General features: G+C 50.2%; 1 protein-coding gene across 3 annotated transcripts; it reads right to left on the bottom strand.

Moving 5' to 3' along the window:
• Positions 1–686: 686 nt before the first annotated feature.
• Positions 687–25,908, bottom strand: LOC144955149 (tissue factor-like). 3 transcript variants are annotated; one of them, XM_078885485.1, is made up of 7 exons: positions 25,777–25,908; positions 11,353–11,468; positions 10,825–10,945; positions 10,080–10,270; positions 7,906–8,084; positions 1,422–1,581; positions 687–860 (listed from the first exon to the last, which is right to left on the bottom strand). In XM_078885485.1, exons 2-7 carry the CDS (start codon positions 11,420–11,422, stop codon positions 694–696), a joined length of 888 nt encoding a protein of 295 aa, XP_078741611.1. In that variant the 5' UTR covers positions 11,423–11,468; positions 25,777–25,908; the 3' UTR covers positions 687–693. The 3 variants fall into 3 exon arrangements, with proteins under 3 accessions (XP_078741611.1, XP_078741602.1, XP_078741606.1); XM_078885476.1 differs by having other exon boundaries at positions 11,353–11,440; positions 25,777–25,907; XM_078885480.1 differs by lacking the exon at positions 25,777–25,908 and adding an exon at positions 21,280–21,353 and having other exon boundaries at positions 11,353–11,440.

The raw sequence follows: 25,908 nt of genomic DNA, 5'->3' as shown, positions 1-25,908 counted from the left end.
CCACAAAGACCTGTACACATGCATGTACAGCACACATGCGCATGCACAACCGGTACCTAGGTCAGTTTTAGCGTTAAGCTCACGTCAAATGTTCGGCTGAGAGCCAAGGCGAGCCACTTGCCCAGACCCAAATTTAGTACAGTGTACAACTCAGTCCACAGCCTAAATTAATAAAACCAGCCCCACTAAAGTCTCATGTCCCGGGCCAGTGGGAACAGTGGCAGCTCGGAGACAAAATGTGCCCCTTCCACGGACACTGATCAGTGAAAATAACCGCCGTTCACTTTTATCAAGATATCTCTTTGCACGTGAGCCAATGTCACGTGTCTTCCGACTACATTTGAGTGGATTTGGGTTTTTTGATTATGGTGATTGAAGGGAGTCGATGCAGCCACCTGCATGGTCGTTTCCATCATCTTTACCATCACCATCTTATAATCATGATCATGATCTTTCATCATCATTGTCATTCACTGTTAACGGCATCATCTTAAATTTCATCATCCTCATCACCAGAATTCATTACATCATCATCGTCGTCGTCCCCATCATCCACACCTTCACAGTCTCGTGTGTGCATTCACAGTCTCTGTTGTGTTCTTGCATGGGCACTGGATGGGTCCTTGAGTCGCTCCTGCTTGGTTTCTTGGGGGGGTCAGTCAGAGGTGGTGGGTGGGGGGGGGCAGTCCCCGGTTAATCCCTCTGGGCGGCGGCAGCCGTGTACGAGACGACCGTCCCGTTCCGTTCCGACTTGCGTTGCTGGCGGCAGTGGTGGCAGAGCCACACGATGAGGACGATGAGGGCGACGCCGATGATGAGGGCAGCGATGCCAGCCGCCACCAGGAATATCCACGCGTAGTCTAACAGGGAGCAAAGAAGGAGAATGAGAGTTGGGACAGGAAGAATAATGAAGTTGTGGAGGTTGTCAGGAAGTGAATGAAGGGGAGATTGAGAAAGAGGAGGATGGAGGAGATGGAGGTAAAGGTTTGGTATTACGGAGACAGGAAAGTAGTGAAGATGGGAGACATAAGTGGTGATGTAATCAATGACGTGAAGGATGTGGAGAAGGTGGCACAAGCAGTGAAGGAAAGAGGTGGTGTGTGTGTGTGTGTGCAAGCGCCGTTGTGTGTCTCGCTGTATACGTGTACAAGTGTGGTAGATGCACGCACGTGTGTTGTATATGCATATACGTGCGTGTGTGAAATCAGCCTCAAATGAGAACCTGGAGCGATGTGTAAACATCGTCAACGGGGAGACAAAGGAGGTCCGGTTCTGGTGCTGGCCCCTCACCTCCTCGCGTGCCGTGCCGGCCTTCACTAGGTGCTCGCTAACAGCACTTGCCCCAACAGTCTGTAAGGCTACACGGGATAACGTTGTCTATGTTGTATATGTGTGTACGTGTGTGCATGTGTGTGCACTACCGGGCTTTGCGAGCCCCGAGCGTGCACACTTCACGTCACTCTCCTCCCCACGGCGCTCAGTGTTGTCAACGTCCACCAGCAGCTGCACGTGGAAGCAGTACAGCTCGCCCTCATCCAGCCCCGTCAGCATGAAGGCGGCCTGGCGCGACTGGTATTCCTTCTACACACACAGACACAAGATCGACAACTGCCGTTGTGTTACTCTGGTGCTTGTGCCAGGCTACGTGCACCTTGAGGCCACGTGTCGAAGGCTTACTGGCAGGTTAAGGGACACACCCAGGTATGAGAGGTTTACTGACTGAGTTGACTGCCAGATGCACTGCCTGTGCTGCACACAGTACAAACTTGCTGTGTTTTAGCCGCTCGGTCCTTCAGGAGCCTCCTCCACAGAGGACGATCTTCATTTTACTGGTATCAGTTATCGGTAAGTTCACTCAACTCCACAGCCTTCTGTACTGCATCAGCCTATCTCTTCTCCAGCCTTGCCATGCCCCCCTGTTTGGCCAAACACAAGCTGCTTGGGAATGTGTTGGCTGTGAACGTGAGCTACAACACCCAGCCTCGCCTGCCGGAGCTCATCGATGGCACTGTGTCCAAATCTGTCAAGGTTCTGTAAGCTCCTCGCACAATCCAGCCAGATTATGAACCCAGGATGGATCTCAGGCAGGTCCGGCTGAATGTTTCGAGCTGGCTCAGGTGTTCACTTACAGTGTCCACGTTTTGCAAGCATTTGAAAAGAGGCAGCATGAGTGTGGTGAAGACTCGGGACTTTGTATGGAATGATGGGCGAGGCAGCTGCCACACAGTATGCCACACAGTATGCCACGGTCGATTAAAAGACAAAGCAGAGCTGCGCCCATGAGCACAGTGCGTACATACGGGACGTCCTCCACCCTCCTTTCCCACAACTATCCAAAACAAAAAAACCTGCCCCGGTGCTTTGTCTCACTCCCACACAAACATAAACACATGCACACATCTACACAAAGATCCCCCCATATAGCCCACATCGCATGTTCGGGCAAGTCCTGTTAAAGCAAGAGCTGTAATTTACTTAAACTTATTTATCCATGAGAGCCACGGTGAGCCATACGACTCTTTGTCAGGAGGGTCCTGCATTTGGTTTTATGTTTAGATGTTTCCAGCCAATTAATGACGAGCGTTTATTATACGTGCGGGAGAAAACCGGAGCACCCGGAGAAAACCCGCGCGTGCAAGGGGGCAACGCTCTATCTCCATACAGATGGAAAGAGATGGGGATTCATCGACTTGCTGTACCGCCATCTTATCCTTCTTAAAATTTATATAGCGCCGTGATGAAGGCGCCGAACAAAGAATTAACTATTTGTATAGCAGAGATGAGATGAGTTGATGAGACGGGTGGCAGTACATGAATGTGATGATCTGCGAAATAAACGATGATAAAAGCGACAATGAGTGGTTAATGACGAGTGAGTGTGATGAATGGATAGGGAAGTTGTGAAGAGTGGATGGAGTTGGTGATGGAGAAGGGAGGGAGAAGGGGAGTTTGCGCAAGCAAGGGAAAATAAGTGAATCTTGATTTAAAGCTTTCGTGACTGCAGGAATTCATACTCTTTGGGTCTTTCGGTAAAGTCACGTAATAAGTGAGTGTGTTTAATGGGAAGAACGAAAAATAGACAGTGAGGCTGACTGCTTGGTGTGTAGGGACAGCCTGTTCCAGTGCACGGGGGCTAGAGGCGAGAAAGAATGAAATCGTGATTGGGCACAAGAGAAGAGGGGGAACGGACAGAGACAGCTGGGATTGTGAACGGAGATGGCGAGTCAGGGTACGGCACCTCGGCACCCACTGGAAGGCAGTTTCACCACTCTCGCTGCCTCCACAGGGCTGGGATTACAGGCCCCGTGCATAGCCACCACCGCCCGGCTGGATACGAGGGGTGGTGTGGCCAGTGGCTTCATTTCCCCAGTGCTGATATTGATGCCTGTATCAGACACTCATTTAAGGCTGAGATTACATCAGGGAGGCCCAGTACTAGTTCAGATGTCAACTAGTTGTCACTGATATTAGCAGTGGCTAATTAGCTCAGGTCCCTGGCTTCATAGTGCAGAGTGCTACCATTCTTCATACACAAAGGCGCCACGTGTAGTCTTTAATAGACTGTTAGGGCAAGTGCTGTTGGCGAGCACCAATGACTGATGGCACAGCATATGAGGGAGTGAGCCAACACCGTGCCCGACTGCCTTTGTCTCCTCAGTGCTGATATTTACACGACACCATAGACTAATTTAAGGCCCAATTGACCTAGAGGAGGACCAAGACTGGCTCATATATTTGCCACTATTATTGGTCACAAACAGGAATAGAACTCGGGTAGCCAGGTTCCGCAGCACAATGCGCTTACCACCGCACTGCTGCTCCACAAGAGACACAGACACCTTCTGCACGTGACAAATGCATGCAAAAAGGCGATCGGGAAAACGGTTAATCAAGCAGCCAGATTACAGAGTGACTAGATGACTCTGTAACCAGATGACTAACCAAGACGCTGACTAATCAGACACCCATATAAAAATGATCTTCTCTCTTACGCACGTGTGGCTGAAAACAGATGATCATACAGGCAAGGAAAGTAATAACAAGATGAGACAACAACCAGTCAACAACCTCCTCACATGCACGGGTGTTGGGAAACAACAGCTACCCAGCGACCAGATAAACTCACACACATGCAGGGATAACGGGCTCGATAACCAGATGAGGACAACCCAATCACCATCGCAACCAAATAACAAGGGCACTCGGATGACCGTAGCAATCAGATATAGCGAAGAGAACCTGGTGAGCATAGCAACCAGACATAGCGAAGATAACCTGCTGAGCATAGCAACCAGATATAGCGAAGATAACCTGCTGAGCATAGCAACCAGACATAGCGAAGAGAACCTGCTGAGCATAGCAACCAGACATAGCGAAGAGAACCTGCTGAGCATAGCAACCAGACATAGCGAAGAGAACCTGCTGAGCATAGCAACCAGACATAGCGAAGAGAACCTGCTGAGCATAGCAACCAGACATAGCGAAGAGAACCTGCTGAGCATAGCAACCAGACATAGCGAAGATAACCTGCTGAGCATAGCAACCAGACATAGCGAAGATAACCTGCTGAGCATAGCAACCAGACATAGCGAAGAGAACCTGCTGAGCATAGCAACCAGACATAGCGAAGAGAACCTGTTGAGCATAGCAACCAGACATAGCGAAGAGAACCTGCTGAGCATAGCAACCAGACATAGCGAAGAGAACCTGCTGAGCATAGCAACCAGACATAGCGAAGAGAACCTGGTGAGCATAGCAACCAGACATAGCAAAGATAACCTGCTGAGCATAGCAACCAGACATAGCGAAGATAACCTGCTGAGCATAGCAACCAGACATAGCGAAGATAACCTGCTGAGCATAGCAACCAGACATAGCGAAGAGAACCTGCTGAGCATAGCAACCAGACATAGCGAAGATAACCTGCTGAGCATAGCAACCAGACATAGCGAAGAGATCCTGCTGAGCATAGCAACCAGACATAGCAAGGGCAACCGGATGACGGGTGAAGACGCCGATCCCTGTGGCTTTGTTTTGGAGGCAATTTTCTTTTGACGATGACGACTGTGATGATGGTGAATGATGATGATGATGATGTTTTTACTGCAGCCGATGATGACTTCACCTGCAGCTAGTGTTGCTCAGGGTGATGATGTCGATGATGATGATGCTGCTACTGCTGAGGTCAAGAATCATTCTGCTAGGATGATGGTAGCGACTTTCCTGCTGATGATGGCACAATGGTGATGGGGAATGCTGCTGATGATGATGCTGAACAATGATGCTGCCGCCGACAGCATCACTGTCTAGGCCAGAGGCGATTAAGTGGTTTTGCATTTTGAAGCGCGGCGAAGACCTCAAAGGAAACTTCGTGATGAGTAGGCAGAGGGGGCCGCTCCCCAGAAGAGGGAGTGGCGGTGCCGCCACCTCAACGGAGGTGAGTCGCGATAAACTCACACAACAGATAACACAACACCGGCGCAACAGGAGGAGGAGGACCGCAGGAATGCAGCGACTCCTGTTTTGCAGTCAATAGATCGACCACATTGGGAAAATCCAGGGATAGGCTCTGCCCACGCTCGCCCCACATACAGGCGCACACGCTTGCCAACTCGTCCGATTGCACGCAGGCCCAGCTCGCCCATTCACTCACTCGCTCGCTCATTCACTTGCTCACCCGCTCGCCCACTCGCTCACCTATTCACACGCGCAATCACTTACCTACTCGCTCATCCATCCATCCACTCACTTATTCACTTGCCTAACCACTCACTCATTCACCCACGCAATTACCTGTTCTCTCACCAACCCACTCATCCACCCATGCAATCTTTCATTCTCCCATTAATTCACTCAAATTTGGTTTAATTGCATGAGAGGAGTGCTCCAGTATTGCCAGAGCATTTGAGTAATACAAATCAACACCTAGACATCGAAACACCGAATGGTATACTCTTTGGTTCTTTCGGTAAAGTCACGTAGGTATAAAATAAAATAAATCACGACGTTTCGGGCGAAACATAAGTGTCCATCATCATGGGCTGCTGCCTCAGCAGCAGACCATGCTTTCCCACCTGATGATGGACGCTTATGTTGCGCCCGAAACGTCGTGATTTATTTTATTTTATACCTACGTGACTTTACCAAAAAACCAAAGAGTATGGATTCCTGCAGTCACGAAAGCTTCAAATCAAGATTGAACCGAATGGTATGTTTGGCTAACACCAATCACAGAGGATGTTTTTAGCTATAGGACGAAACTGGAGAAGCCAGAGGAAACCTCATGCAGAGGGAGACCATACAAACTTAACGCAGAAAGGCACCCATGTCAAGAAATGAACCAAGGCTCTTCTTTATGCGAGGCAAGAAGTGTTATCGATGCAAAACCCTGCCGCCCAGGAGTCCATGTTTCGCGAGATCTGATGGTATTGCGTTGAACTACACAATAGCTTACTGGACAGTTTTTATTACTTGGTCACCCGGGCATGGCTAACATTACGAAAAATATATCTTAATCGAATCTGGGCCTCCCCTAGGTTCACTCAGCCTTAAAGGAGTATCTGCTGTGGCATGCAAACATCAGCACTGGGGAGAAACAGGTGGACGGGGGTGATTTTGGCCAATCCACCCCCCTCGTGCGCCGTGTCAGCCTTCATTAGGTGCTCGCTAACACCACTTGCGACAAAATAATGCATGCACAGCCGTTAGCAACGATGCGCGTCTGCTTGCCGCAACTTTCTCTGGACAACTTCATAATAATTCACAGCCGTCAGGGTACACAGGGCATCTCTATCTTTTTGTAGGGTGTAAAATATGCTTGGAGGTGTGGCAAGTTTGGTGTTTGACTGTTACGCATTACACTATGCGCATGTGGTAAGCACGGACAGTCTTCAGGCACTGATGAAACTTGCAGGATTTGTTCCCCAGATTACTGTGACTCGGTAATTCTTTGGGTAAAATGTGTTTACACATTTATTGGTGGGGGGTTTTAAGCCACGGATTCCAGATCTGACAGAAACACCTACCTCTCAGTATTAGCTTAAAGCGGGGCAGGGAACCTATCGATCATGACTTCATTTCGTGCGGCCCGCAGGCAGATGAGGCCTACCACTTCAAAACGACCCGCAACCACAGTTACCTGTAACTGCATGCATCATAGCCACACCAGTCGGGTAATGGAGGGGAACACGTTCAACTTGATGAACAGCACTGTGATAATAATGATTCAAATGAACATTCGCGCTCAGCCACTTGATATGAAGAAGTGACTGAGCTGTTTGTTTGTGTGGCCACCAAAAGGTATTTGAAAGTCCTCTTTCAAAGTAGGCCCAGGCTACCTCTCAAGCTGGACTAGCCTGGGCCTGCAGTGTCCGTCCTCGAGTTGCTGATTGCTGTGATTGGGCCCTGAATTTGGTCTCACATGTTTCATAATGTGATTGGAGAGTTCAGTGCTTATTTCTTACAGTCTTTAGTACCTGCCTTAGTCACTCACCCACCCATTCACTCTCTTGCTCACGCACACTCATTCACTCCCTCTACCCACTTCCTCACCGACCCATCCATTCACTTCATTGTCCACTCATACAACCCATCCACCCATTATCGCTCTTACACACTCACCCAACTCACCCATCAACCCACTCTATAATTTACTCATTCACACATTCAACCACCCGCTCATCCACTCACTTACCCACACACTTTCTTACCCACCCTTGCATTGTTTTGCTCACTCACCCACTCTCCCACCCACTCACCCACTCCCACACCCACTCACCCACTCCCCCACCCACTCACCCACTCCCCCACCCACTCACCCACTCCCCCACCCACTCACCCACTCCCCCACCCACTCACCCACTCCCCCACCCACTCACCCATACACTCCCTCGTGCACCCACCCACCCGTCCGCTGCTGCCGTCTTTCCAGTAGGTGAGGTGGTAGTGGAGGTCTCCCGTGTAGATGTCGCCCATGGTCTTGTGGCTGCCGTCAATGTTGAAGTAGGGCGTGATCAGGTCTGCAACCTTCAGCTGGATGCTCCCATTCCGCCCGACTGCCTCGAACTGTGGCTTCCCAAGCTCAGCTGCTCGTGGAGACATGTAAACATGGGGACACGGAAACACAGGATCAAGGGGACACAGGGACATGGGGACAGCAAGACACGCGATCAAAGGGACATGGGACATGGGGACACGGAAACACAGGATCAAGGGGACACAGGGACATGGGGACAGCAAGACACGCGATCAAAGGGACATGGGACATGGGGACACGGAAACACAGGATCAAGGGGACACAGGGACATGGGGACAGCAAGACACGGGATCAAAGGGGCACAGGGGCATCGGAAGAGGAAGACTCAGGATTAAGGGGACATAGGGACACGAGGACACGGAGACACGGGTTCCAGTGCACAAACACATTTGTAGATGATGCCATCAGCGCAGAGATATGGAGACATGTGGGTAAGGCAGTGTTTTGTGTCCCGTTTGTTAGTTTTGCCAAGTGCGGTAAGCCTACCGCCCCATGACCAGCACAGTCGTGATGTTACACCCAAGACGACGGAACCGCTGTGACTGGTGTGCGTGTGGGACCATGATTGACATGCCTCTATGTATGTGTGTGTATGTAGAACTTTATGGAGTCGGAGCCATTCCCTGTTCACATTGAGGTGCGACAGGGATGTCCTCTGGCTTCCACATTATTCTACATCATCTTTGACCATGTAGTTCGAGAAGCTTTCCATGGCTGTACCGGGGGAATTTCCATCTGGTACAGATACAATGGGAGGCTGATCGATGCATGGGTGTGGTTGAGGGATGGCTGCCTATTCGTCACCATGTTATGTGTGCTGATGATCTGGTGATTGCTGCTCACTCAGAGGAGGAGTTGGAGGTGCTGCTGGTGCCACTAAGAGGTGGGGTCTTACCATCAGCTCCACCAAAACTAAGCAACTGCCTGGGTATTTTGTGCCACCAAACACTCCACCCCCTCAGCTCCCCATCGGTGATGGAGCAGTCGTGGAGAGAGTGGAGAGTTCCCATACCTGGGCATTCTGCTTATGACTAGCTCCGGTTTGACAGCAGAGGTCTCACTCCGAATCAGTCAGGCCGCATTATCTTTTCATCGGCTGCGTAACGCTGTGTGGAAGCTATCTGGTGTGTCGGTCCGCACGAAGCTTTGGGTCTTCTCAGCCACAGTCATGCCCTGCCTTCTCTATGCTTGTGAAACGTGGACCCCTCTAATGGCACATCTTTTCCGGTTAGAAACATTCAAGCAGGCCTGCCTATAATCCATCCTGGGTTTAACCCGGCTGGATTGTGTGAGGAACTCACAAATCCTTGAAAGATCTGGACATATTCCCATCAGTGAGCTCCTCCGGCAGGCAAGGCTGCGTTGGCTGGGCCATGTAGCCGCATGCTCAGCCACTGCATGCCCAAGCAGCTTCAGTTTGGCCACATAGAGGGGGCTAAACGGGCACAACATGGGCTGGAGAAGAGATGGACTGATGCGGTACGGGAGGATGTGGAGCTGAGTGGACTTGCCGACGACTGGTACCAGTGTCAAGATCGGCCTCTATGGAGGAGGTTCGGGAAGTACGCTGCTACTGGGCAGTTGGAGGCAGATGCCCTCCAGCAACAACGGAGGGCAGAGGAGCGACTCTCACAACAACGAGCAGAGTGCCGGGCGGCTAAAATACAGCAAGTTGGCACAGTAGGGGGTATTGCTCGTGCATCTTCCAGTCAGCCAACCCATGGCACCTGGGTGTGTCTCGAAACCGGTCAGCGAGCCTTCGACACTTCACGTGGCCTCAAAGTGCGCCTGGCCTGGCATAGGCGCCATCGTGACGTCACCGTCACTTAGAGTCGAATGGTGGGTATTGGTATGTAAATCGTCTTTAGCACTGTATGTAGCCAACCATGCTAATCGAAAGTACCCGTGATCTCATTGTACACCTGCTAAACCTGTGGAACAGGTGTGAAATTGTCAAATGCACCTGCTATCATAAAACTGCGATATCATTGTACAGTCATCCTATGTCTGTGGTATGCTATGGAATGCCGTGGTATCACCGTACTGTCGTCGTAGGGCACGAAGGAGGGCGACATGACCCAGGGTACGGTGTGCACTGCGCTGGAACCGCCCGGGATGGCACGCACACGAGCGCGGTATGACAAGCGCGGGTCGGCCATGATGCTCGTGAGGTCACAGGTCATTTCTATCGAGTCCGTGCACTCTGCCTTCTGCTTCCAGGTCGGCCACGTTGCACTGACGTACACACACACACAGGCATTAGATGTGTGCACACGCAACGAACACTCACAAAAGATACAAAGACTCCCCCCCCCCCCGCCACTGTCAAGCCTACACAGGCTTTTAGGTCAAGTGCTGTTAGTGAGCACAGGTGTATGACCACCTTTGTCTCCCCAGCGGTGATGTTCACACAAATGCACCATATACGTATTTAAGGCTGAGTCGACCAAGTGAAGGTCAATGACTGGTTTAGATATTCGTCACTGATGTTGGCCGTGAGTGGGAATCGAAATCGAGTCGCCGGGCTCATATTGCAGTGTGCTAACCACTACACTCCAAAAAAACTAAGATGTCCCGTATAGCCTTAATATACTGTTCAGGTAAGTGCTGTTAGTGAGCACCTATGAAAGGTTGAGTCGACCTCGGGGAGGCCCAGGACTGGTTCAGATAATCGTCACTGGTGTTGGCCGTGAGCAAGAATCGAACTCGGGTCGCCGGGCTCTTATCGCAGGACACAGACCACTACACCACCGCTCCCCACTGCACAGAGGAGAGTGTCACCTCCTCACCCCAATAGCTCCACGTCGTACGTGACGGGGATACCCGTGTCCTCCACTTGCCACTCCAGCAGCGTCTTGAAGTTGACGGAGACAAAGGAGAGGTTTGTGGGGACCGGGAGAGACCCAGAACCTGCAGTGTGAAAGTTAGAGTCTAGGTCAGGGGTATGGCGAAAAACTACAGGTCAGCATTAGAGATATGGGTTAAGGGTTAAGGCTGTTGGTCATGGTTAGGGTTGTGGGTTAGTAGTCAGTGCTATAGGTTAGGGGAATAGGTTACGGTTAGGGTTGTATTACAGCAGTGGTTCTCAACCTTTTTAGTACCAAGACCACTGATCCCCACTCCCCCAGCCGCCCCCACAGTCCCTTCCTGGTAACTAAGACCACAATATACATCACATATCAGTGCTGAAATTAGTTTAGGCGCTATGGATATCTAGTTATTGTTAGCCAGTGTCTATTAAGAACCCCCCCCCCCATACAGTGCAAGGTAGACTGCTGTGCCGCGGTCTTGTTAGCGAGCGCCTATTAAGGCAGCACCTGAGCCAGGAGGGGCGCACACCATGAGCAGCAACCACGTGACAGCAACGCGCGTCGTCACAGACTCCATCCCCCTCCTCCCGCTCACCTGGGGCAGACGGCAACATCACTCAGCGCTGCGTGGGTAACGAGAGTTTCGATTAAAACGTTAAGGGAGACGTCCATTCAAATCTTAACGAATGATCCATTCGAAATCAATTTCAAACGGTAACGATCCTTCCATTAGCATCCATTCTTAGGAGGTGGCTGCGTGGCTCGGAGGTGACCGCTGAGATCCTGGGTTCGAATACATTTGTTATGATAATCACAACTATGTGACAGAAAATCAAGGCTGTAGAGGAGACCAACATTAGACACGAGACAAAATAACGAGGCAGACAGTGCCCACGAGACAAAAGATACAAACGAGACTTATACAAACATGCCAGACAGCACAGAGGAGACAGTGCAAATGAGAACGACTGTGCAATCAAGGCAGGTACAAACACATACAAACAAATTAGATAGAACAGATAAGACAGGCAGTACAGACTATACAGAATAACAGAGACAATACAAAAGAGACAAAGCAAACGAGTTGCATAATTACACAAGATAGATGTAGCGTACAGTACAAAGACGAACAAGAAAGGCAGATGATGCACATGCGATACTGTAGAGTAAAGTAGAGATGCAAATCGTGATGGTTAATACATTCGCTGAGGGACGTTGGAAGTGAATTGGTGTATTATACTCAAGTACCTGGACAATTATGAACCTGCTGAGAGACCGAAAGATTCACAGGACTAGGGATTACACCACGGGGACCCAGCAAGATTCTGGCTTTGCGAAAAGGCCACACAATGAATGTCCTGACATCATGAAGCCCACGCGAGTCACTAAAAACACAGGGCTGCAAAGCCAGATATTCAGCGGCGCCAGCTCAGTGACACTGACACAGCCATTATGGACACCCTGAGAGACACCCAGCCCCAGGGCTTGAACCCCTCATTAAACTAATCTCAACTTTTTTCATTTTACCAGGTAAGGCCCATTGAGCTGTATAGCTCTTTTTCAGAAGTGACCTAGCCGCAAATGATAGCTCAATGAAGTGGCTTATCATGTGCAAACTCATAGCAGTAGCCAAATGCCCTCAACGCACGTTTCTAATGGGTGGCATTGAGTTACTGACATTCCATATTTCTATGACAGGACCTAGGTAGTCCTGTGTTCAACAGTGAGGGTCAAGTTAAAATATCTCCCTGCCCAAACAAGTTTGGGGTGGCACTTAATTCTGTTGGAAGACTTGGGTCAGTAGTGGACATTCCACATTCCAATGATGAGGATCAGTGTATCATCTTCATATTACATTTTCGAAAGTAACAATTCATTTTTAAATAACCTCCTTGTTCAGAGATATTCCTAAGCTATATTCGGGGAAAAGAAACATGTACAAAACCCAACAGCGCTTACAGGAATTACATATCCAAAAGATTGATTGCAATGATTTAATGGGTTATAGCATTCCTAGTGGAGCTTGGTCCATAAATAACCTCAGTTGGGATGAGCACAGAGCATCGACGGTGATTCATACGTAAAAAAACAACAACCCTAAGACAGTATTTTCCCATATCTATGAGCCATTGACACAGAACCTCAGGGAGCCAAAGTCTGCCTCTATGAGCTACTGATACTATTCAAGTAAAATAAAAAATGAACCTAAAAGAGCCTTCGTCTGGCTTTATGAGCCAAGGAATCCTAAGAATCTCATGGCTGCACGAGGTTACGTAACGAGAACTCCCAATGGGACTTTGAACCCCACTCCCTGTCCGGCTAATGGAGATGGATGGCAAGGTCACACACAGACTCATAGATCTCAATTGTTTTCTTAAAGACTGAAGTGCTGTTAGCGAGCACCTATTAAAATGTACAAGAAGCACTTATTAAGGTGCACAAATTGGTGGTGTGGCCAACATCACACTTAGCCGTCTTTGTCTCCCCAGTGTTGATGTTCACACACCATAGTAGTTACTGATTTAAGGCTGAGTCGACCTAAGGGATGATCTAGACATATTCAGCTCTTACTTGCCACTGATTTTGCCTGTGGCTGGGAATCGAACCTCGGTCACCAGGGAACACCGTGCAGTGCGAAAAACACTGCTTTCCATACACACACATTGATGTCAACAAGTACATACCATACAAATATACAAAGACAAAGATCCTCCATATAGCCTTAACCGACTTTTGGGCTAAGTGCTGTTAGCAAGCACTTGTGAAGGCGGGGACAGCACACAAGCGGGTGAGTGGTCAGCACCACGCTCGACCGCATTTGTCTCCCCAGTTGCGACGCTTACACATCGCAGACGGGAATCAAACATACATACATATACGCACGTGCAGTGCACAAATCCAAGAACGCGAATTGGAGTAGGCGACGAAGCCTTTGTCGTTGCAGCACCAACGTTTTGGAACAAACCTCGTTTCCTCCCTTAACATCGTGAATCTTCCTTCCAAAAAATATCCCGAGGCAAAAGATTAGTGCCGGATACAACCCCGTTAGCAAATGCCAATTTTAACTTTGCTCCTTACCCGTGTATCAAAAGTTACTTTTTTTACATACTCTTAGTTCTTTCGGTAAAGTCACGTAGGTAAAAAATTTAATTAAAATTAATAAAAATAAAATAATAATAAAATCACTTATACATTTTTATTTCATTTTTTACCTACGTGACTTAACCGAAAGAACTAAGAGTATGAATCCTTGCAGTCACGAAAGCTTCAAATCTAGAATTACATTTTTTGCATCCAATTTTATCGAGGGATTGTAATTTGTATTTACATACTTTGTTTTATTTATCTTTCGTGGCTTTCTTACCTTTCCTACACTTTTCTCACCTATCGGTTGTTGTTTTGTTTGTTGTTGTTGTAACTTTCTGACCCGCCCCTACCGAACATCTGTGAAAAAGAGCTTCATAACTAATCGGAACTCTCCAGTCGAAATAAAGATTCTCATTCTGACAGCACACACTTACTGACAAACATCTAGACACACACGTATATGCACACGTCTTATATTTTGTTTTAGTGAAGCATACAACTTGAGTGAGCGCTGCAATTTTCCCTCCCTTCCCTCCTTGTGTTTCCATGGTTGTGGCAATGCCATTTGGCTGCCAATTCTGGCAGGAGCCCCAATTTTCTCGCACGATTTCGCTCCTCGGACTTGGCCTGAATTCTACACCAGAATGGAGGCCTAGGGGAAACATAACATCCCGGCACCGACCTGCCCCACTCCCAAGTGGAAAATCGAGAAATTCAGGAAATCATGGAAGTGTTACTTTCGTTAAACAACTGGAGTTGTTCGTAATTTGAGGATAAGCCACTTCAGATCAACTCGAGATCTGACCTCAAGTGGGCTGTCCATGGTAACGAAGTTTGTTGGTGTTTGTACAAAGACAAAGATACCCTGTGTTGCTTTAACAGACGTTGAAGGCAAGTGCTGTTAGCGAGCACCTATAAAGACTGGCACAGCACACGAGGGGTAGGTGGCCAACGTCATGCCCGGCCGCCTTTGTCTCTCTCGTGGCCATGTGTACACACCGCACCAGGTACTCATTTGAGGCTGAATCGACCTAGGAGAGCACCAGGACTGGTCCAGATAATCGTCACTGGTGTTGGCCATGAGCGGGAATCTAACTCGGGACCCCGAGATCGTAGCACAGCAGGCAAACCGCTACACACACTTATCAAATGTTTTATACTTACACGTACTATCATACATACAAGCACTGTCAATCAACAGACTAATGCGTATAAACTATTATTATAACTCGCTTTGTGGACAATCAAAGGGCATTTGACTCACTGGAATGTATTAGTCATCCTAGGTCTCACAAACGAAAGTGTAAAAAAAAGAACATTTCGATAACATTTCGATGTTTCAAAATACAAGAACAGGTCGATCGAAATTGCATGAAGAGAGTAACACGACCCCTACCAGGAGGGGAGTCCGGTAAGGTGACACGCTCTTGCCAAAGTTACTCATGGCGACAATCAAAGATATTTTGCAAACATCGGAGTTGAGAAATTAAAGGCATTTAACAAAAATGAAAAAGTTATCAACCTTGTTATATTCGCTCATAACAACCAATGGAAATGACCTTCAAGGAAATGACCGGAGGACTTAAGAAAGAAGGCTGCTTAGTTGGACTCAAGATAAATACGCGCAGGACCCGGGTGAATTGTTGAATCACGAAAATGCGAGGGACGGGCAATGATTTGGGAAGGCCTCATCTGACAGTGAGTCGATGATCACGGCTGACAATGCCGATCATCATCCAGAGCGGTAGTGCAGTGGTTCGCGTGCTGCACTACAAACCCAGCGGCCGAGTTCCTTACCTGCTCACACCCACCAACACCAGTGACGATTACCTGAACCAGTCCTGGGCCTCCCATAGGTCGACTCAGCCTCAAATGAGTACCTCGTGTGGTGTGGACACATCATCACGAGGGAGACAAAGGCGGCCAGGCGTGGTGCTGGCCACCCACCCCCTCATGTGCCGTGCCGGCCTTTATAGGTGCTCGCTAACAGCATTTGCCCCAAAGGATATACACACATATATAGCCATACACAGCTCAAGTGCGATCATGAAGGGGTTCATGGATCCAGGGTAGAGAGAGGACGTGATAGGTGCTAGGGATGTAACGATGCATCAGTCAATTAATATTGATTGTTAAGCTCATGACACATTAAACGCATCGCTTATCATGTTGCGTTTCGGATGCGTAGTACATAATGAGCTGCATCCATGATGAGGCACTACCATTCCCGACAATCTGAGTCTTGTGACTGAATCGCTAGAAATTATCAAGTCACCAGGGGATTGCATCGTGAGAGCAGTGTTGGAGGGAAACTGTGCATGGTATGGGAATGCTTGCATTTTTGAGTCGACCCTCACGGGAAAGCATGCGTCAACATATATAGTCGTGGCAACGAATGAAAAAAAACCTCTACAGGAAATAACTGCAGACTTTAATTGGCGGTCCGCAATGTTGGACTCAAAATAAACACGAGCAGCAAAACTAAAGACACGTGGCACGTGTTTGATAAGAGGCAATCGTTGTTGGAAGGGATAGAACTGGAAAATACATCAGGACATTATTACCTAGGGCAGGTACCGAAGGTGGACCAGGATCACAACGATGACTAAAATTAGGTGAGCGAGAAAACGCTGGGAGTACTTTTGGAAAACTGAAATAATGAAAAGCAACGCACCCAGTCCGCCTGGAGAGGAGAGATTTCAATCCGTGCCTGTTGCCCTGATATGGATCAGAATCTTGGGTACTTGAAAAGAAAAGATAAAAACTAAGCTGAAAAAGAGTTGAAAGAAGCATGGAGATACGCGTAATTGGAATTACGGGAAACACAGATGTGAGACGCGTTGATCAATGGGCGACAGCGTGCTATGGGAGACTGGTGTTTAGATGTCAGCAAGCGCCTTGGGTTTTTGTAAACTTGACAAGAGACAATGCACACGAATCGTTGGGGTACCTTGATGCAATGATGCTTCACGGGCTGTGCCTCGCAACCACAGTTCTAGTTCACGAGTGTCCATCACAGGGGCCTTCAGGGGCCGCACTGATAGCCGTGTCCCCTGACCCCATGCAGGGGTCAGGGGACACAACGGTTCGTGTTTTGGCCGCCTAAATATCGACGTTTGCGTGTAGTATTATTAGGATTATTACTCATGTTCGTTTCCAACATGCGCTGTAAATTTATAAATACAAGCCCTCGGGTAAATGCAGTTTTCACATTTTGTTCAGTCTGTGTCATTGTGAGTCTACGGTGACCGTTCAAGACTGGTTTCAATGAATGGTCCACATTGATTCATAATAGTACGTACAGTATTTTTAAAAAATAACATCGATGTACAAACCCTTTGTCAAGCCACTGCTGAGTGAAGGCCGAGTCAGTTACACGCCAAGTCATTTTGTGACCATACTTCACCACGGAGGCCAGTGCAGCTCGATGGGTGGGGAGGGGGGGGGCTTCAAGACTGGTTCAGATTGGATGACTCACCACTGATCTTAGCCATGGCCTGGAACGTAAATCAGACTGCCGGGACCATAACATTGTGGGCAAACCACCGAGCCAAGCCAACACTTCACTTGTTGCTGCTACTGGTGATGTTGTTATAGCTACTTTGCTGCTGCTGCTGATGTTATTGCTACCACCACTGATGTTGCTGTTTATGTCGGTGGTCGTCATTGCACTGCGCTGTGAACTCCGCGACCTGGGCTCGCATCAGTGGCGAGTGACATCTGAACCGGTCTTGGGCCCCCCACCTCCTAATGAGTGAAGGACTCCTGGTGCACTGGTTTCAATGTCAGCACCAGGGAGACAAATGTGGCTGGCCGTGAAACCACCGAGTCAAGCGAATACTCCCTAAGAACCATGGTGTTAGTAGCGAGATATACTGTAATGTTTTAATAACTCTTACAAAAAAAAACATTCCTGCCCGCTTTGCGAACAGCAACAAGACTCCCCCTTTACTCGATGTTTATCATAGCAGCCACTCACTCTGCTGCCGAGGTGGCAGCGACCCAGGTCTCTGATATATTGTATGGTTGCTACAACCTGTTTTTATCTTGCTCTTTAGACTAATTGAGCTTCATAGTCTATGGCATTTCAAAATATTGTGCATAAAAAAGCACTGCCATTTGATTGCCTACAAAACTACGTAGGATTCACCACCACAACCTCCCTCCCCCAATGCTGCCTTTCCCACCTTTTTACAAATCGCTCCTCCTGCGTTTCCACGCCAAGGACCGTCGTCCGTCTTGCCGCTCAGAAAACCAGCTGGAGCTACGGCGTCCCAACCAAAGCTCCATCCATCCTCACCTCCCCTTGCTCTTCTCAACACGCCTCCTTCCACTTGGCAAGAATCATGCCCAGCTTCACGGCGAGTTTTCCGGCACCGGGCAGTGTTAATGATTGATGTAAAATGTTGCACGCCACAGCCAAAACAGTAAATTATTGTTTTTTGGGAAGATTGCCTGGAAAAATGTACTTTACAGTGCAATGCGTCGAAAATTACGCAGTTGAACGACAGCAATCTGATACTTAGTGTCATAATAGCCTCATAAATAAGCCTATCTCTGAACTGAAAATAATAAAAGAAAATAATTGTCATCCATATCAGCTTATTGGCCTTCTGGAGATGTGTGTTGTGTTGAAAGATCATTACAAATAATATTTTTACTCAGGTCTGGGTTCATAGCACATTGCGCTAACCACTGTCCCTGCCACTCCACCCTCAGAAACATGATTCCCTTGTTCAGTACGATGCACAGTAAATGCTGTTCAAGTTCGCTGAAGGTCTATCGTACATATGGAGTTCATTAAGGCCTCCTGCACCTACCATACGAGCATTTTACAACACGTTTAAGGAGTTCATTAAGGCCTCCTGCCCCTACCATACGAGCATTTTACAACACGTTTAAGACACCGACACCACAAGGGGAATGCTTTCATCCCACAGTGGATTGTTGATGGCTGCTGATGAATGCCTCACCGGTAACATTTGTGAATAGAATGATCCAGTCACTATTCAAGATTCAATCGTTTAACAATGGGCGGCATTATGCAATTTTTGGTCGTTGAAAACATTTGTATAACGCTGCCACACAACACGCGAATTGCCACCAGCGGCACACAAATGCTGGCATACAAAACCAAGCAACTCGACGGCATTTTACATGCCACAACCTGCCGGTGAAACTCAAGAGAAGTTGAGACCGGTCCAGAGTTTTCTGCTGAAATACATCATTTGGGATGGCCCATAAGTTGATGATTAATTTGTTATTTAATTTTACTTGATGCAAAAAAACCCCACCTTTATCCACGTGTAGTTAAGACACCTCGATGACTGTTCAAAAAGTATATTGGGTTAAGAAAGAACACAGCACTAGAAGATAGAAGAGATGATGATGATGGTCGGTGCTCGTAACTGGTCACAGCATGGCACCACCAAGGGAGGGGAACACACTCAACAGTGTGGATGGCCAACGCAGAGATGGGAGTAATGAGATTTTCGTAATAAACTAAACTATAAAGCAAACCATTTTTTAAAATGTTATCATGAAGATGCCGTGGAAATTATATAGCTTTTTGTGGAGTCACTTTGTCTGATCAATCCGAAAATCGGGGGTGACATGGCCAAGCAGTAACGCGATTGGCTGTTTGTTGCAAAGGTTCACGGCTCGATTTCAGCACCTGCCCTGCTCATTACTGCGGCTGTATTTTACTTTCTACATTTTTTATTTTACCAGGTAAGACCCACGGAGCTATTTCGATTTTTTTTAGAAGCGACCTGGTCACCAATGGCAGCCCAATGAAGTGGCTTATCACGTGGAAATTTATAGCAGCGAAATACTCTCAACACGTGTTTTTAAATGTGGAGGCAACATCCGCAGGACCCGGAGAAAAATTCACGCGACCGTGGAGAAAGTGACATGCAAACTCCCAATATACAGCAGCAGGCGTCAGGGATCAAACCCACGACCTCCTGTACACCAGGCGGGGTAGTTAACATCTCGCCACTGCGGCGCCCTGGGGCATTACATGACCGTGGCGGATGACGACGAAGAGGTGAACAGATGCCTTCATCCAGCAGTGGATAGATCATTGCAAACGATTTGACAACACACAGAGGGCAGTGGTTGGCAAGTGTACACGAAACTCAAGAGGCGAGCGGGCGGTGGGCACATCGCTGTTGACGTAGCAGATGAGTTTTATTTAGCCGACCTGCATTTAACCACAGGGCATTGTTACACGAGGAGCGACGTAGCCAGCGTTATGTTCACGTGTGATATGCAGACGCAAGCCCACGCAACATGCATTGCTTGCTGGGTGTTATAGAGGGAGCGCCTATGAGTTTTGGGTATGTGACGGTGGGGATGACAGCGTGCCGAACACGCACAGCCGCTCGTGTTTCCCTTCCCAAGTGTTGATATCTGTGACCTCTAAAAGCCCCATAATCATAATTGTATCTATTACAATAATCGTTATCGGCACCAACAGTATCGTCATTACAGTATCACCACCACAATCATCATCACCACCACCATCATTATAAATACAATCTTCATCACCGTGATAAACACCATCACCGTCATCACTGCTATCACCACCACATCATCACTGCCATCGCCACCACCAAAAAGGCGCATGAACACGACAAAATTTTCGTTTTAGGGCCGAGTAAACCTAGAGGTGGCTCCAGGCCAAACATATGCGGACTGACCTGTCATGCTGTACTATCACTCACGCATACATACAAACATACATACAAAGATCCCCCATGTAGCCTATTGGGGCAAGTGCTGTTCGCGAGCGGATATGAAGGCCGGCAAGGCACACGAGGGTGACGGGTGGCCAATGCCCGGCCACCCGGCCACCTGACAGACACCGCACCGGGCAATCATTTCAGGCCGAGCCGACCGAGGTGAGACCCAGGACCTGTTCAGATAATCGCCACCGGCGATGTTGGCCTTGAGCGGGAATCGAACTCTGATCGCCAGGTTCGTAGCGCTAACCGCGGCACCACCACTCCAGATGTCACTCACGCACGCACCCAAGACAAAGATCCCCCGTATGGCCTGTAACAGACTGTAGGGGCAAGTGCTGTTAGCGAGGACCTATGAAGGCCGGCAAGGCACACGAAGGGGTGGGTGGCCAACACCACGCCCGGCCGCCTTTGTCTCCCCTAGTGTCGATGTTTACACACCAGGCACTCACACGCACGCACACACCTGGACGGCACAACACACAGCACATACACACAGTACCACCGTCTAAACGATAAAACAGCATTCGCCTCTAAGCTGGCGGTGACGGCCTCACCACCTCCCCACCGCGTCGCTTTGTGCCAGGCTAGGTGCACGCACCTCGTGGCGGCAAAGACGACGAGGCGACGCGTCTGCCGGTGGTGGCGGCTCTGGCAGGATGTGCGGGAGGAGGAGGAGCACGCAGGTGCGACAGATGAACCGTGATGAATGGGACCCCCCCCAGGGACCCCCCCCCACCACCCCCCCCACACCCCCACCCCCCCACCCCAAGGGGTGGCAACATCCTGAACATCGCAGGCGGCCGCTTCTGATGCTGCTGCTGCTGCTTGGCCACGTGGACCGCTGCCCCAGTCTGTTGGACTTCTTTCGCGCCGTACGTAGCCATACCGTGCCAATCGGAGGCGTTTGCCGGTCCTGTCTATGGAGGAGTTGTGTGCCCCCGACTGACATTTGAGACGTACCTACGTTGACCAGCGGGGTGAAGTATGGTCAAATAAACCCGACGACCTGCACGGCGTGGGTGGGGGGGGGGCAAGTCCTCGACTAGCAGCTGATTAAGACCACGGTTGTCGGTGAACATTAATAATAATTATAGAGACAAATCGAGATACTGTTATACCGGACACAAGAGACGATGACCCCCCCCCACGACTAACTACAGCCCTAAGAGCTTGTTGGGGGAAGCAAGTGCTGTTAGCGAGCACCTGTGAAGGCCGGCTCCGTGGCACACGAGGTGGTTGGGTGGCCAACACCACGCCCGGCCGCCTTTGTCTCCCTCACATGGCGAACTCGAGTCGCCTGGTTCGTCGCCCAGCGGCGCTAACCACTACGCCCACCGCTCCCCTCTTCACACTATAGACAAAGATCCCCCGTATAGCCTGTAATAGACTGTAACAGACTGCTGGGGCAAGTGCTGTTAGCGAGCACCTATGAAGGCCGGCACTGGCACGCGAGGTGATGGGTGACCAGCACGCACGCCCGGCCGCCTTTGTCTCCCCAGTGGCGATGTTTTACACACCGCACCAGGTACTCATTTGAGGCTGAGTCGACTTAGGCGAGCTCCCGGACCGGTTCAGATAATCGTCACCGATGGTGTTGGTGGCCGTGAGAATTCGTAGCGCAGCGCGCTAACCACTATGCCCACCGCTCCCCCTTCACGCCACACACACAACATATCGATAACCTTGACGGAGCGAATCGTGTACATTCCAATGATGTTCGATAACGAAGCAAGAGTTCAACCTATGCTTAAACTGAGACTTTATGTGTAAAGGGTAAAACGACGCGTGGTCTCTTGTTTGTTGGGGTCTCAACATGCCGCGTGGCCTAGAGGAGCTCCCGGATCATAGTCAAGGTTCGTTGTTGGTGGTGGTGGTGATGGGTGGTGATGGGTGGTGGTGGTGGTGGTTAGACACGCTAAAGTATAAATGCGATCTACACCCCCCCCCACTCTTCATGATGAATGATATTGGTCGCGAAAGGCGATAACCGTGCCCCGTCTGAGCTTCTGGGTTGTGGTTGGTTCCAACGCACACGGAGCAGCAGCACTGCGGACAGCCCAGAGGGGGGTGGGTGGGTGGCTCGTGGTGGTCGCTGGTCCCAATGCTGCCCAAAGCCACCACCACTACCACCGCCACAATCACCACCGCCGCCACCACAATCACCACCGCCACCACCACAATCACCACCGCCACCACCACCACCACAATCACCACCGCCACCACCACCGCCACCACCGCCACCACCACCACAATCACCACCGCCACCACCACTGCCACCACCACAATCACCACCGCCACCACCACCACTGCCACCACCACAATCACCACCGCCACCATCACCACCACAATCACCACCGCCACCACCACCACCACAATCACCACCGCCACCACCACCACCACCACCACAATCACCACCACCACCACAATCACCACCGCCACCACCACCACCGCCACCACCACCGCCACCACCACCACAATCACCACCGCCACCACCACTGCCACCACCACCACCACCACAATCACCACCGCCACCACCACCGCCACCACCACAATCACCACCGCCACCACCACCACCACAATCACCACCACCACCACAATCACCACCACCACAATCACCACCACCACAATCACCACCACCACAATCACCACCGCCACCACCACCACCACAATCACCACCGCCACCACCACCGCCACCACCACCACCACAATCACCACCGCCACCACCACCGCCACCACCACAATCACCACCGCCACCACCACCACCACAATCACCACCACCACCACAATCACCACCACCACAATCACCACCACCACAATCACCACCACCACAATCACCACCGCCACCACCACCACCACAATCACCACCGCCACCACCACCGCCACCACCACCACCACAATCACCACCGCCACCACCACCACCACAATCACCACCACCACCACCACAATCACCACCACCACAATCACCACCACCACAATCACCACCACCACAATCATCGTCGCCCCTAACTCTTTGGTTCTTGCGGTAAAGCCACGTGGGTATACAATACATCGTCGCCCCTAACCGAGTAATTCGCCTGCCGTGGGGTTGTGACCACCACCAACACATCCGAAAGGAACAAACGAAAGGAACGTCGCTCCATCAAAGTCACTTTGGTGCAGCACGTGCGCGCAAAGACAAAGAACCCCCGTGTAGCCCCTGACAGACTGGTGGGGCAAGTGCTGTTAGCGAGCGCCTGTGAAGACCGGCACGGTACACGATGGGGGTGGGTGGCCAACACCACGCCCGGCCCCCTTTGTCTCCCCAGTAGCGATGTTTTACTCCACACACACACACACCGCACCAGGTACTCATTTGAGGCCGAGTCTACCTAGGGACAGGTCCAGGACCGGTTCAGATGCTCTGTGGTGTTGGTGGCCGTGAGCGGAGGAATCGAACTCGGGTCGCTGGGTTCGTAGCGCTAAACCACGACACCACCGCTCCCCACGTCCACAGACACAACTCTCGCACGTGACTGTACAACAATAAACTTGTTGTACAACAATAAACAACAATACACTTGAGCAAACGAAGACACACACACACGCAGGAGCTCTCCCCCAGCAGTCAAACAACGTATGTGATATGGACACTGTACAGGAGCATAGGCTGCATATGCAGGTTTTTATTGTCATATATATAGATCTATCCATGCAGAAACAAACAGATGCACGTGTACACACACACAGACACAAACACAGACACACAGACACACACACAGACACACAGACACACACAGACACACACATACACACACACAGACACACACAGACAGACACACACAGACAGACACACAGACACACACACAGACACACACAGACACACACACAGACACACACAGAGACACACACAGACACACACACAGACAGACACACAGACACACACACACACAGACACACACACAGACACACACACAGACACACACACAGACACACAGACACACACATACACACACACAGACACACACAGACACACACACAGACACACACACAGACACACACACAGACACACAGACACACACACACACAGACAGACACACACAGACACACACACACAGACGGGAAGATGCACAAGGGGGGGGGACAAAGAGCAGGCACGCAGACAGCACCATAAAGACAAAGATCCCCCGTGTAGCCTGTAACAGACTGTTGGGGCAAGTGCTGTTAGCGAGTAGCAGCAGCAATGAAGGTCACTGACACTGTGGCACACGAGGGGGTGGGTGACCAGCACCACGCCCGACCGCCTTTGTCTCCCCCCCAGTGGCGATGTTTACTAGACACCGCACCAGGTACTCATTTGAGGCTGAGTCGACCTAGGGGGGAGGCCCGGGACCGGTTCAGACAATCGTCGCCGGTGGTGTTGGTGGCCGTGAGCGGGAATCGAACTCGGGTCACCGGGTTCACAGCGTAGCGCTAAACCGCTACACCGCCGCTCCCCACACACAGACAGACACACACACACAGACACACAGACACAGACAGACAGCTACACAGACAGACACACACAGACAGACACAGACAGACACACACACAGACAGACACACAGACAGACAGACACAGACACACACACAGACAGACACACAGACAGACACAGACACGCAGACACACACACAGACAGACACACACAGACAGATACACACACAGACAGAAACACACAGACACACACACAGACAGACACATAGACAGACACAGACACGCCGACACACACACAGACAGACACACAGACAGACAGACAGACACAGACACACAGACACACACACACACAGACAGACACGCACAGACACACAGACAGACACACACACAGACAGCACCACACGCACGCAGACAACGACGGTGAGGCGTGCAGGTAGGAACACACACACAGGCAGAGAGAGAGACACGCACGCACGCACGCGTGCAAAGACCGTGGCTTGACACACAGCAGACAGACACAGGCAGACACACACAGACAGACACGCAGACACACACACACAGACACAGACAGGCAGGGAGACGCGAGGGTACAGGGAGACACGTGGGTAGAGGGAGACACGTGGACACGGGGAAGGAGAGAGCTCACCTCAGCTCGCCTCCGCCGACATGCACTCGAGGAGGAGCCCAGGGTATGCGGAAATAAGAAGACGACTTCACTGTAACTCGTTATATGAGCTCACTCTCCCCTCACTCTCCACACACTCCTCCCTCCCTCTCT

The sequence above is a fragment of the Lampetra fluviatilis genome, chromosome 3, assembly GCF_964198595.1.
Source record: "Lampetra fluviatilis chromosome 3, kcLamFluv1.1, whole genome shotgun sequence".
Lineage (NCBI taxonomy): Eukaryota > Metazoa > Chordata > Hyperoartia > Petromyzontiformes > Petromyzontidae > Lampetra > Lampetra fluviatilis.
The sequence above is the reverse complement of the archived record's forward strand: the minus strand, read 5'-3'. Positions and strand labels throughout refer to the sequence as shown.

Coding starts and splice junctions, on each gene's coding strand:
- LOC144955149 (XM_078885485.1), bottom strand. CDS start 11,422: ATGGAGTCTGTGACGACGCGCGTTGCTGTCACGTGGTTGCTGCTCATG. Junction 10,946..11,352: donor GTGCGCCCCTCCTGGCTCAG/GTGCTGCCTTAA, acceptor TTCACACTGCAG/GTTCTGGGTCTCTCCCGGTC. Junction 10,271..10,824: donor TACGACGTGGAGCTATTGGG/GTGAGGAGGTGA, acceptor TGTGTACGTCAG/TGCAACGTGGCCGACCTGGA.